General features: G+C 41.0%; 1 protein-coding gene across 1 annotated transcript; it reads left to right on the top strand.

The window, feature by feature from the left end:
- The first annotated feature begins 1494 nt into the window (after positions 1–1494).
- Positions 1495–2463, top strand: LOC141111994 (olfactory receptor 6F1-like). The gene has a single exon (XM_073604319.1). It carries the CDS (start codon positions 1495–1497, stop codon positions 2461–2463), a length of 969 nt encoding a protein of 322 aa, XP_073460420.1.
- Positions 2464–14302: the final 11839 nt, after the last annotated feature.

Raw genomic sequence — 14302 nt, 5'->3', positions numbered from 1 at the left:
AGACTCAAGTGGTGCATGTGTTTTTAATGAGTGCGCCAGTTCAGAACTGCATTTTTAAGGCCATGGCAGCCCACTTTTATTTAAAGGAGTGAAAAAATTCACAAAAGACAGCAATTTCCCATGCAGGGGTTCCACCGTTACTGTAACTTGCACAATGCTTCAGCCTCCTGGCTTATTCTCTTGCCACACTGCTTCTTCAGGCCTGAAGCCTAGGCCTTAGGTCTGTTCCTCAGACAAGCACAAAGGTTTCCTCCAGTCAAGCTCTCTCATAGCTTACTCATGATCAGCTTGTTGCTGCTCTGTCACAGACTACATCTGCCTCCTGCAGACATATACGCTCTGGCTTCCCATGCAGTCTCTGTAGCAGATCAGTACATCTTATACCTCTATTCCAAGATTTTAAAAGACAGATCATTAGATGTTTCTCATTTAAAGGTGTTGTAAAGGTAAACATTTTTTCACCTTAATGCATTCTATGCATTAAGGTGAAAAAACTTTTGACAATACCGCCGCCCCCAGCCCCCCCGTTTTACTTACCTGACGCCTCGAATCTCCGCTGCTCGTTCTTGTCATCTCCATTGCAGCTCAGCCTGGTCACTGATTGGCTGCAGTGGATGGATTGAAAGCAGCGCAGCCATTGGCTCGCACTGCTGTCAATCACATCCGATGACGCGGCGCGCCGGGGGGCGGGGCCGAGTGATACAGCGAGCGGCTATAGCCGGCGGCTGTATCACGGGAGCGCGCCCGCAAGCACTCACCACCATGCGGGAGCTCGCATTAAGGTGGTGAATGCTTGCGGGGAGGAGCTGAAACAGCCGCCGAGGGACCCCAGAAGACCAGGTTCGGGGCCACTCTGTGCAGAACGAGCTGCACAGTGAAGGTAAGTATAACATGTTTGTTATTTTAAAAAAAAAAAAATTTACCTTTACAACCCCTTTAAGCAAAACAATAAAACATCATACTTTATAAGTTCATGTAATAGATAGGGCGGCAGATGAATTCTAGCCTGCTGATAGCAATACATTTGGGTTCTTTGTAATTAAGTAATTCTTTATCTCCTCGCTACTTTGTTTAAAGTACAACTGAATTAAGTAGCAAAGATCAAGCCCTGTTGTTGGACCTCCACATAAGACAGGGAAGACAAAGCTCATGTGTGCTCAAGTCATGTGACCAATTAAAAAACATAACTGTTTACTTTGTGATTTATGCTAACATTTATGCAGGCAGGGCAATGGGGGCACACTGGGTAGGCAGAATTTCACAAATGGAGTACAGTATATCCTAAACCTTAAATCCTTAAAAGAGCTGAGGGCCACAAAGAAGAATTAGAGGTCTTCAATAAACCCAAAAAACAACAGTGTGACATACTTGCTCTAACTACACCAGGTACAAACCACAGGAAATTCTGTTTTGGGCCAAGTTGGCTTTATATGAGGCAATACACAATATGTCAATTTGAGATGTTTTTCCTAACTCATTGTACCTTCTCCATAGATGATCCCTCACCAGAAGGATATCTTTCATGGGAACAAAACAGAAGTTAAATTTTTCTTCCTGCTTGGCTTCCCAGGTACTGCTCAGGTACAGCTGTTTTATTTTGCAATTTTTTTGGTCATTTATATACTAACTGTGGTAGCCAATTTTCTCATAATTACCATGGTCTGCTTCAATTCCCATCTTCGTATACCCATGTATTTTTTCCTCAGCAACTTTGCTGTGCTGGATACCTGGTGTTCAACTGCTGTCATTCCTAAAACACTCAGCTATTTGATCACACAAGATAAGCTTATTTCCCATTCTGGGTGCCTTGCTCAACTTTGCTTTGTGTTCTCTGTGGGACCTACCGAATTCTTCTTACTCACGGTTATGGCTTATGATAGGTATTTAGCCATCTGTTTTCCATTACAATATGTAACAATGATGAACAGTCAGATCTGCCTTTACTTAGCTATAGGCTCATGGATGAGTGGTTTCTTTACTGGCTGGTCATTAACTATTCCAACCGCTCTGCTAAACTTTTGTGGACCCAATCAAATTGATCATTTTTTTTGCGATTTTATCCCTCTGGTAAAACTGTCTTGTTCTGATACATCCACCAGTGAGAAAGTCTTCTTTTCATTTGCATGGGTAGTTGTGCTAAGCTCACTTACTTTTATAACAGTATCTTATTCAAATATAATTAAGACCATTCTTCGAATTCCATCCAGTCTTGGTCGTCAAAAGGCCTTTTCAACTTGTGCTGCTCATTTAACTGTGGTCATTATTTTCTATGGAACTGTCATATTTATGTATGTCCGTCCAAGTGCTTCCTACTTTTCTGATAAAGATAAAGTGGTATCTCTGTTTTATTCTGTTATAACGCCACTTTTAAACCCTCTTATATATAGTCTTAGGAATCGAGAATTTAAAAAGGCATTGAAAAAAGTTCAAGAAAAACTCCACAAGTCAATTTATGATGTATAGGCTAAATGACCCAAAACCTGGAATGCTTAATAAATAAATAAATACATTTAAAAAAATAACTTCTGTTCCTGAATTCATCCTTTAGTCTAGCCCCTCCTAGTTTCCCATTATTGATCTATCATTGTGATTGATGGTCAGCACCACTGACCAATGTACAGATGGTGGAACTGGATGGATCAGAGACTGATTGCATGAACTAAAGTTAGTATCACCATAAATTAGTGTTCAGGGCTTTGATGATCCTGAGGTGTTAATGGGAAAGAAAAAAGAGGAAGTTTTGTGACTTTAAATGAGGCAGAGACCTGGTGAGGTCTCATGCCTCCATCCCTGTAGGGGGTGGGACATGAAAAAAGAAAGAAGGGGGTGGGACCCAGCTGAGCAGAAGTTTTGTGTAATTGCTGCAGACAAGAGGTTACTCAGCAATAGTCCTGTTCCTGTCCCCAGTCCCCTGCTGATTTCACAGAATATACTGGAATGGCTGAACAGCATTAGGGCTCATTTACACATATGTGGTGCCCTTTGAAGAGTAATCCATGTTTGGATCGCTCTTCAGAGGGCATTTGACAGGCAGCGAGGAGATGTTATATCACCTCCTCACCACCTGTTTAAATCCCACAGCAGTGCCCCGCAACTGAATGCATTGCACACGGATGCGGGAAGCCCCCCATTTATTTGGATGGGCTATGTTCGGCGGGAATTACTGCTCGCTAAACCCAACAGTGCAGACAATTTATGCCGCACTGTGATGCAAAGCATTTTGGCTGTGGCATGTGTACATCCCTCTCTGCTACCTTTGCAGCTTAAGTGGAGTTCTATTCATTTGTTTGTTTATTAAAAGTCAGCAGCTACAAAAACAGCCACTCATCTGTCCCACGATCCAGCGGTGTATTCACTGCAGCCGTGTTCTCCCCATGTCCTCCCTCGGCGGAGCTAGCATCTCTATTATAGGCAGGGCAGGAATGGCCTTTTCTACAAAATAATGATAACTGGGTATCTGCCACTGTGGTGTAACACAGGCCACAAACTCACTGAAAGAAGTGGTTTGCAAAGTTGGCATAAGAGTGGGGGGGTGTGGGGGTAATTTTGGAATTATTTTTCTGCTTTTCCAGCAGTAAATAACTTGAACGAGGCTCTAAAAAACACTGAAAATCATTACACCCTGGTAATAGCAGTGTCCAGATGATTCTGTTGACTCCTCATAGCTAGTTGGCAGGGCTATGGCGTGATTAGCAGGAGAGGTGGAGTATATGCAGGCAGCTTTGCATCTGGAAAGAGTAAGAAAAGAAAGGTTTTGTCATCCACTTTATAACCTCCTGCATGATTCACCACTGACAGGGTCAAAATTAATTTGATTGTAAGGTCTCAGGAGCAGGACCCTCCTAATGCACTTGTATTGAATTGTATCGCAACTGTACTGTCTCCCCTTTATCATATAAAGCCCAGGTCGGCAACCCGTGGACCAGGATCCACCAGTTGATTTTGGCTAGATGACTTGTAGATCGATTGGGCTTGCCGACCTGCGGTTGCATGCCATGGATAAAGTGCACCGGGAAGTATGGGAACTACTTGCAGGCACGTATCGCCAGCCGTGGAGGGAGCAGAGCCGTGGCTGCAGCAGTTCCATGGAGGCATCAGCCAGCCACATAAGCTAATGCTTCTTTTAAAGTTCTGTCAGGAATGTCAGGCGGAATGATGCCAACAGCACTCCGCCTCTTATTCCCGGTAGCCGTGGGATTCACAGCATGAAGCAGTACTACTGCATGCAAGGTCAGTGTCACTGGGCTTAAGGATACTGGACACAATAGCATTTTTATGGGCACAATAACATCTTTATGCTATTGTGCCCATATAGATGCTGTTGTGCTCATACAGCTGCACACTGAAAAGAAACAGAGTTGTGCAAATGGACTCCATGAGGTCCCTGTACCATTGCGATGTTGCAAATTGTGATAGGAGTTCTTAAATCCTCCCAGTAAGTAAGATTGATCCATTTGAAGCTCATGGTCATATGTGGGTTGCCTCTCTCTGTCTTCATGGACCCCCTGTGGCTGCAGTGACGTGGGTCCTGATACCATCACTGGTCGGATTATTGTTAACGCACAGCAGCATATCTACCTCACCTGTTTTTAACTATGCGGTTTCACTTAAGCTGTTTTATGTTTACAGGAAAAGTTTTTCAATATAACCATCTACCCCTGAAGAAGAATATTATTAAAATGGGATTTCTCCCGGCGTTCTCTTCTTAGACAGTTGAAAAATGGTTATCCCTGTTTCCATATTTATATTGTTTTGTATAACCTTTGAGTTTATGATGTTCACATGTTCTTTGTCTCTTGTTCTACATAATACATGTTAATAAAATACTACTGTTATTTTTAATCCATTTATCTGTCTCTTTGCCCTAAACAATCCCACTTGAGGATCTTTCTTGTCTATACTTTGTACCAATAGGGATGTGGGCATGACACAAATTTCCCACCCAATAGCAAATTCAGTCTATATAGCTGCACAATAGCAGCTATGTGGGCACAATAGCATCTATATAGGCACAATAGCCGCTATGTGGGCACAACAGCAGCTATATGGGCACAACAGCAGCTATATGGGCACAATAGCAGCTACTGTTTATGGGCACACCAACAGCTATATGGGCACAACAGCATAAAGATGTTATTGTGCCCATATAACTGCTATTATGTCCATATAGATGCTATTGTCCTCATATATTTGCACAATAGCAGCTATATGGGCACAATAGCATCTACAGTATATGGGCACAATAGCAGCTTTATGGGCACAACATCAGCTATATGGGCACAACAGCATAACTATGTTATTGTGCCCATATATATGCTATTGTGCCCATATAGATGCACATCAGCAGCTATATGGGTACAACAGCATATATATGAGCACAATAGCATAACAAGGCAATTGTGCCCATATAACTGTTAGTGTGCCCAAATATATGCTATTGTGCCAATATAGATGCACAATAGCAGCTATATGGGCACAACAGCATCTATATGGCACAATAGCAGCTATATGGTCACTAGCAGCTATATTGGCACAATTGCATAAAGATGTTATTGTGCCCATATACAGTTACAGTAGGTCCATATATGTTTGGACACAGGCACAATTTTATTTTTTTCAGGTATCTATCAAAACATATTTAGGCTATAGTTATATAATAGATATGGGCTGAAAGTGCACACTCTCAGGTTTAATTTGAGGATATGTACTGTACATCCAAATCGGAGGAAGGGTTTAGGAATTACAGCTCTTAAGAATAGCCATTACCTCTTTTTCAAGGGACCAAAAGTAATTGGACAATTGAATCAAAAGCTGTTTCATGGCCAGGTGTAGGCTACTCCATTATTTCTTCATCAATTAAGCAGGTAAAGGGCCTGGAGTTTATTCTAAGTGTGGTATTTGCATTTGGAATCTTTTGCTGTTAACTTACTTTATGCGTTCAAAGGATCTGTCCATGCAAGTGAAACAGGCCATTGTAAGGCTTCAAAATTGAAACAAATCCATCAGAGAGATAGCAGGAACATTAGGAGTGGCCAAATCAACAGTTTGGTACATTCTGAGGAAAGAAGAATGCACTGGTGAGCTCAGCAACTAAATAAGGCCTGGACATCCACGGAAGACAAGAGTAGTAGATTATCGCAGGATCCTCTCTATGGTAAAGAAAAACCCATTCACAACATCCAGACAAGTGAAGGACACTCTCCAGGAGGTGGGCGTATAATTGTCATAGTCTACAATCAAGAGAAGACTTCACAAGAGCAAATACAGAGGGTTCCCCACAAGGTGCAAACCATTCATAAGCCGGAAAAGTAGAAAAGCCAGATTAGACTTTGCCAAAAAATATCTAAAAAAGCCAGACCAGTTCTGGAAAAGCATTCTTTGGATGGATGAAATTAGGAATAATCTGTACCAGAATGACAGGAAGAAAAAAGTGTAGAGAAGGCTTGGAACAGCTCATGATCCAAAGAACACAATGTCATCATCTGATGGCATGGGCATGCATGGCTTCCAGTGGCACTGGGTCATTGGTGTTTATTAATGATGTGACAGAAGACAGAAGCAGCCGGATGAATTCTGCAGTGTTTAGAGATATACTGTCTGCCCAGATTCAGCCAAATGCAGCAAAGTTGATTGGACGGTGCTTCACAGTACAGATGGACAATGATCCAAAAAACACTGCAAAAGCAACCCAGGAGCTTTTGAAGGAAAAGAAGTGGAATATTCTGCAATGGCCGAGTCAATCACCTGATCTCAACCCAATTGAGCATGCAATTCACATGCTGAAGGCAAATCTAAAGGCAGATAGACCCACAAAAAAAGAACAACTGAAGACAGCTGCAGTTAGTGCCTGTAAAATATCAGAAAGGAGGAAACCCAGTCTTTGGTAATGTCCATGGGTTCCAGACTTCAGGCAGTCATTGCCAGTAAAGGATTCTCAACAAAATATTAAAAATGAACATTTTATTTATTTATATCAATTTGTCCAGTTGCATTTGAGCCCCTGAAAATGGAGGGACTGTGTATAAAATGGTTGCAGTTCCTAAAATGTGTACTTGATATTTATGTTCAACTCCCTGAATTCAATACCACCAAAGACAGCTCTATTTGTAGGAAAAAAAGGTCAAAACCTTTATTTGGGTACAGTGTCCCACGACTGCGCAATTGTCAGTTATATTAATGCAGTGCACTATTGCAAAAAACGGCCTAGTCATGAAGGGGGGTAAACATCCTGGAGCTGAAGTGGTTAATAGGTACAAATCAATAATTGGTTGTGACATTTTTTAGACAAAAAATCTAAGAGAAAGTTTAAGACGATAACTTGAAATGGCAATGTGTTTCTCGTCAGTTAAAAAACAAATTGATGGTACTGTGCATATGTGAAAAAAACTTTAACCCGGAAGATAAACATTCCTGCCAATGGTCATGTCTAAAATAAAGAGTATAGCAATAGTACACAAAAAAAAAAACATACAACCATCAAGATAGGCAATTTTTATATACCTTTTTTTGTTTCTGCAAATGTTTCCTGAAAAAAATGAAATTAAGAAAAGTAGAGACAAAAATAATGCAATAATAAAAACAACTTATTGTTAAAAAATTGTTCATTACATGACATCATTTTAAAGGGTGCCTTGACTGAAAAAGGGTTGAGAAACACTGGTCTATTTTCTTGCAACTGCAATAATGATATCATACTGTAATTTAGATACACCAACTAACTTTATAATGAAGAATTCCTTACATATGTTTCTTTTTTTTTTTAATCAATAAAAAGGTTTTTATCAATGAGAACACAAGGCACTACATGGTATATTTGCATATGTATACAATCCTTGAGCAACAGGATTCTGAATATTCACAACAATATATACTGTAAGTGGTGGTGAATGTATAACCCTCTTATTTATCATGCACCTGAGAAGCATTGTGTAATACCCTGAATTCCCTGCACTCATAACAAAGGGAAGTGCAACATTCAAACAAAATAATCAAAAAAGGAGGTACAAATAAAATTAAATTATAAGGAGAACTCTAGTCCAACTGGTAGTGTGCATAAAGGTAATTATGTTCTAAAGAACTAGTAAATCACTCTTGGCGGGTCACCTATTCTTCCATATAAGACTTGAAATTACTCATATGCTTATACATTTTTTTGGCGATTTTCTATGATAGTAAGTATTTTTTTCTCGGATAAGGATAGTGTTGACCTGTTGGATTCATTGTGTCATTTTCAGGGTGCGTGCCGAAAGCCAGAATCGGGCAATCAGCTTCCTAGCTAGGTATAGGAGTAATGTACAGTATACTGGAGGGGGGTACAATTCTTCATAAAGATTCCCTAACAGACACGTTAGCGGATCTACCGCTAGTTGAACCTGGTATAAACTATTGATTTTGGCAATGATGGTGCTCCAGTACCTCATCAGTTTGGGGCATCTCTAGAGCATATGAATAAGATCGTCAGGTTGGGCTTGACATTTGGGACAAATGGGGGTATCTCGCCTGCCCCATTAGTGCAACTGCACAGGCGTACATTACACTCGGTGCAATATAAACGGATGGGACAGTCTTTGTGCCGCAGACACCGACACCAAAGGTCCTACTCCCAAAATCTGCTCCCACTATTTGCCATCAATGGGGCCAACATCCCTCTCCCATCCCTCCCTACAAGGCAAAAAGCCAGGGGCTTGTATGTACATATTTTTCATTTTTGGGGAATCATTGGGTATACAAGGATAGGAAATTTAGTTAACCCTTTAAAACAATTGAGTGTGGTACTGCGAAAAAGCTCACAAGCTATACTAATAATTCATATCTATACTAATAAACTTGTGCAACTGGACATTTTTTTTTACAAATTGGAGAGTAAACTTTCCTATAGATTTAAAATTTGTTGTAGCTGCTACTTCCAAAAAAAACTATTTAAAAGAGAGGTTCGAGTTTCACTAAAACAAAAAAATGATACTCACCTATATGGATGCAGCATCAGTCTAATGTTGCATTTGTCCCCTGCCGGCTCTAAGACCAAGAGCTGAGCGATCAAACACTGCTGATTGCTTAGGTTTCGATCTTCAGGCTGCAGAGAGCTGGTGACTGTCATTCCCTGGCTCTCTGCTCTGCCCCTCCACTAATCACTGGAGCACTAGGGTATGGAGAGAGCGAGAGCGAGAGCGACTAGCTTAGGCTCACAGCGGCTTGCTGAGAGGCTGAGCCAGCTGCCTGTCCAGGCATCTGGGTATTTTCAGAGCCTGGACCAGCACTGTGACATCAGCTGACAGCAGGCTTTAGCCCACTCGAGCATTAAAATGGGTCATGGGAGTGCAGATGAAACTGCACTCCTGTCATCCCAGGAGAAGCACAGCCAAAATAGCTTTGGTTATACTTCTCCTTAAAAGTCTAAGTTCACCCCCCCCCCCATAAACTTCAAAGGGGTTTCATTTTAAGTTCTGGTTTTGTGGACTTCGTGCTGGGTTGAGCAACACCCAAGAGAATTGAACCTAGGCAGATTCACTCATCTGTAGCTGGAGTTGACAGGTGAGAAGTGAGAACAAAGTTCTGCCTTTGTGATGTTTATAAACCCATGGGTGCTGTATACAAGCCGCTAATAGAATTAAATGACTGTACTCAGGAATATGCTGATACGTGTAAATACATGCTCATGCAAACGGATGCAGACTGTCTGCATCCAGGGGCATATGTTTGTATGCATGTACATGTTTATGCAAGTACCAGTGTACACCCTCGTACAGTCATTGATTTCTAGGGGTGGCTGTACAAGGCCCAAATATGCCCGAATTTTACCTCCTATAGCTCAAAGTGCCCAACTGCATGACTGGTCAGAAAAGTGTATTTTTGTTATGCTTTGCTTTACTTAAGCCTTTAGCCCCATTCACACCTGCGCGTTTTTTGTGCTGTGTGTTAAAAAAAATTCTACTTGCTGCATTTTTGATGAACCTTCATGAAAACGAATGTTATATAGAGGTCAATGCTTCACTAATATAAAATACATGTAAAATGTACCTAAAATGCAATGCTCTTAAAACGCACTGCACAAATCTGAATGGTTCTTTTTTGCATTTAGAGTGCAAAGGAAATTGTTTTGCAAGCAATATTACCTTATTTTGATTTACATAGTTAACCTGATTTAAAAAAGACACAAGTCCATCCAGTTCAACCAACATAGAGAAACAAATACACAAACACAAATAGGAAACCTCCATATACACTATCCTAACTCAAATAAAGCATGATCCAAGTTGCTCCAGCGGGGGAAAAAAATCCTTCCTGATCCACCAAGAGGCAATCGGATATTCCCTGGACCAACTTTACCTACAGTATAAATGATAATATATATTATGTACATTTAGGAAAGAATCCAGGCCTTTTTTAAAACAATCTGCTGAGCTGGCCAGAACTAGCTCTTAAAGGGAGGCTACAGTAGGGGTGTGCATCTTCACTGACCTTGCAATTCAATTAAGATTATCCTGTCCACGATTCGATTTGATTCCGCAATGCATCACGATGCATCACGATGCATCACGATTACTGCGCTTGGTTTTCATCCAAAAAATTCAAGCAGTCAGAAGAACTCAATTTTTTAATTTTATCTGTTCTTAAAAAAAAAAAAAGACAACACTCCCTGCATGTAGAAAAGTGTAAATTACAGCAGACAACTTAAAGAGGAGCTCCAGACTGCCCCCAAAATACTACAAGAGAAGGTCAGAGACTGCAGACATGATACAAGAGAGGGTCAGAGACTGCAGACATGATACAGGAGATGGTCAGAGACTGCAAACATGATACAGGAGATGGTCAGAGACTGCAGACATGATACAGGAGATGGTCAGAGACTGCGGACAGGATACAAGAGATGGTCAGAGACTGCAGACATGATACAGGAGATGGTCAGAGACTACGGACATGATACAAGAAATGGTCAGAGACTGCGGACATGATACAAGAGAGGGTCAGAGACTGTGGACATGATACAAGAGAGGGTCAGAGACTGCAAACAATGTCCCCATAACGTCCCCCCAAACGATAATGCATGTCATTTCATTAATTATGGTTTATGTATGTCTTATTGTCTTAGTGATTTCATTCACATCACAACTTCATTAATACCTTTTTTCTTGTATGATTTATAGTTTTGTTCATCACAGATCCCACACATGCAATGCTGCATGTGTGGGGTCAGTGATGAGCGAAACCATAAATCATACAAAAAAAAGGTATTCATGAAGTTGTGATGTGAATCAATCACTAAGACATACATAAACCATAATTAATGAAATGGCATTGTCACTTGTTAGGTCCGCCATCAAGTTTATTTATTTAAGTAACTTACTTGTGTATACAGTAACTCACGATTGCTGCAGGAGCACACAGGAGCCAGAGAGGAGACTGCCTGCCTCCAATGGGGGAAAAAAAATGCCAGTGGAGTGGCAGAACCTGGGGGTGCTCAGGAAAGTAGCACTGGATCTAAATGTCAGGGGTGGGGGGGGGCTGCAGTGTCCACCAGCCCCCAGCCTCACAGCACAGAACGCCAGGGGATGGAACAAGGGGGGCCAATCATGTTGCCTTGTTGCTATCCGGGGAGAGCGGCAGCCCGGCACCACTGCAGTTGGCCAGGGAGAGCGGAGGAAACTTCTCGCGGCTCGACCAACGGGTTCCAGGAGCTACCGTTACCTGACCAGCCACGTCACACCTCACACAGGCTCCAGCGAACACAGTGTTTCCTGATGTGGCTGGGCATGACCTCAGCAGAAGGAGGGTGTTGCTAACGCTCAATGCTCAGTGTGGAGTGGCAGGGCACAGCGCTTTCAGCTCCGTGAAGTGGGGGGGCATAGCGCGGCGCGCAGATAGATGAGGTCATCTCAAAATTGATTTTTAGCGGTCGCAGCATCGATGCCGAATCGCAGATGGCCGAATCATGATGCATCGATGCTGCGATTAAATTCAACACCCCTAGGCTACAGTATTCAACATTTTCACAACTCTTACCGCGAAGAAGCCTTTCCGTATTTGGAGATTAAATCTCTTTTCCTCCAGATGTAAACAGCGCCCCCTTGTCCTCTGTGATGACCTTAAGGTTAATAACTCTACAGTTCATAATATGGTCTACTTATGTGTCTATACATGTTGATCATATCCCCCTTAATCTTCTCTTCTCAAGAGACAAAAAATTCAGTTCAGCTAATTTTTCCTCATAGCTGAGCTCCTCCATGCCTCCTATCAGTTTGGTTGCCCTTCTCTGCACTTTCTCTAGTATCCCGATATTATTTTTGAGAATTGGTGCCCAAAACTGAACTGCATATTCCAGATGAGGTCTTATTAATGATTTGTACAGGGGTTAAATTCTCTCTCTCTCTCTCTGGAGTCCATATCTTAATACAAAAAAAGATTTAGCTTGCTTTGGAATCACAGTTAGGCATTGCATGCTATTATTAACCACTTGACCACTGGGCACTTAAACCCCCTTAATAACCAGACCAATTTTCAGCTTTTGGTGCTCTCACATTTTGAATGACAATTACTCAGTCATGCAACACTGTATCTATATGAATTTTTTGTCATTTTTTTCACACAAATAGAGCTTTCTTTTGGTGGTATTTAATCACCGCTGGGTTCTTTATTTTTTGCGCTATAAAAGAAAAAAGACCGAAAAATCTGTAAAAAAATTAATTTTTCTTAGTTTCTGTTATAAAATTTTGAAAATTAGTAATTTTTCTTCAAATATTTTGGCCAAAATTTATACCGCTACATATCTTTGGTAAAAATAACCCAAATTAGTGTATATTATTTGGTCTTTGTGAAAGTTATAGCGTCCACAAGCTATGGTGCCAATATCTGAAAATTGATCACACCTGAAGTACTGACGGCCTATCTAATTTCTTGAGACCCTAACATGCCAGAAAAGTACAAATACCCCCCAAATGACCCCTTTTTGGAAAGAAGACATTCCAAGGTATTTAGAAAGATGCATGGTGAGTTTTTTGAAGTTGTCATTTTTTCCCACAATTCTTTGCAAAATCAAGTTTTTTTTTTTCTTTTTTTTTTTTCACAAAATTGTCATATTAGCAGGTTATTTCTCACACACAGCATATGCATACCACAAATTACACCCCAAAACACATTCTGCTATTACTCCTGAGTATGGCGATACCACATGTGTGAGACTTTTACACAGCGTGGCCACATACAGAGGCCCAACATGCAGGGGAGCACCTTCAGGCATTCTGGAGCACCCATGCCAATTCTGACATTTCTTTCCTACATGTAAAAATCATCATTTATTTGCTAGAAAATTACATAGAACCCCAAAACATTATATATGTTTTTTTAGCAAAGACCCTAGAGAATACAATAGCGGTCATTGCAACTTTTTATCTCGCACGATATTTGCGCAGCAATTTTTCGAACGTGTTTTTTTTGGAAAACATTATATATGTTTTTTTAGCAAAGACCCTAGAGAATACAATAGCGGTCATTGCAACTTTTTATCTCGCACGATATTTGCGCAGCAATTTTTCGAACGTGTTTTTTTTGGGAAAAAAAATGTTTTTTGCTTTAAAAAAAAACAAAACAGTAAGGTTAGCCCAATGTTTTTGCAAAATATGAAAGATGAAGTTACGCCGAGTAAATAGATACCTAACATGTCACCTTTCAAAATTGCACACGCTTGTGGAATGGCGCCAAACTTCGCCACTTAAAAATCCCCATAGGCGACGCTTTAAAATTTTTTACTGGTTACAAATTTTGAGTTACAGAGGAGGTCTAGGGCCAAAATTATTGCTCTCGCTCTACCGATCGCAGCGATACCTCACATGTGTGGTTTAAACACCGTTTTCATATGTGGGCGGGACTTACGTATGCGTTCGCTTCTGCATGCGAGCACACGGCCAGGGGCGCTTTAAAAAAATTTTTTTTTTTTTATTGTTCATTTTACTTTATTTATTTTAGTTTGACACTTTTTTCCCCAAAAAAAATTTTTTGATCACTTTTATTCCTATTACAAGGAATGTAAATATCCCTTGTAATAGGAATATGGCATGACAGGTCCTCTTTACAGTGACATATGGGGTCAATAAGACCCCAAATCTCACCTCTAGGCTGTGCCTGAAATTTAAAAAAAAAAAAAAGATCCTGGATTCGATCGTAGCGGTGAGTCGGTAGAAGCACCGGAGGGCGGCGGGAGGGGGGGATGTCCCCTCTCGCCTCCCGTAAGAACGATCAAGCAGTGTAACAGCCGCTATGATTGTTCTTATGGTGTAGGGAATCGCCGGCTGAAAAAGATGATATCTGA

The sequence above is a fragment of the Aquarana catesbeiana genome, linkage group LG01 (assembly GCF_042186555.1).
Source record: "Aquarana catesbeiana isolate 2022-GZ linkage group LG01, ASM4218655v1, whole genome shotgun sequence".
NCBI lineage: Eukaryota > Metazoa > Chordata > Amphibia > Anura > Ranidae > Aquarana > Aquarana catesbeiana.
Note: the sequence above shows the minus strand (reverse complement) of the source record. Positions and strands in the feature narration are given on the sequence as shown.

What these genes read in the sequence shown, in the direction of transcription:
- LOC141111994 (XM_073604319.1), top strand. Translation starts at nt 1,495, where the DNA reads ATGATCCCTCACCAGAAGGATATCTTTCATGGGAACAAAACAGAAGTT.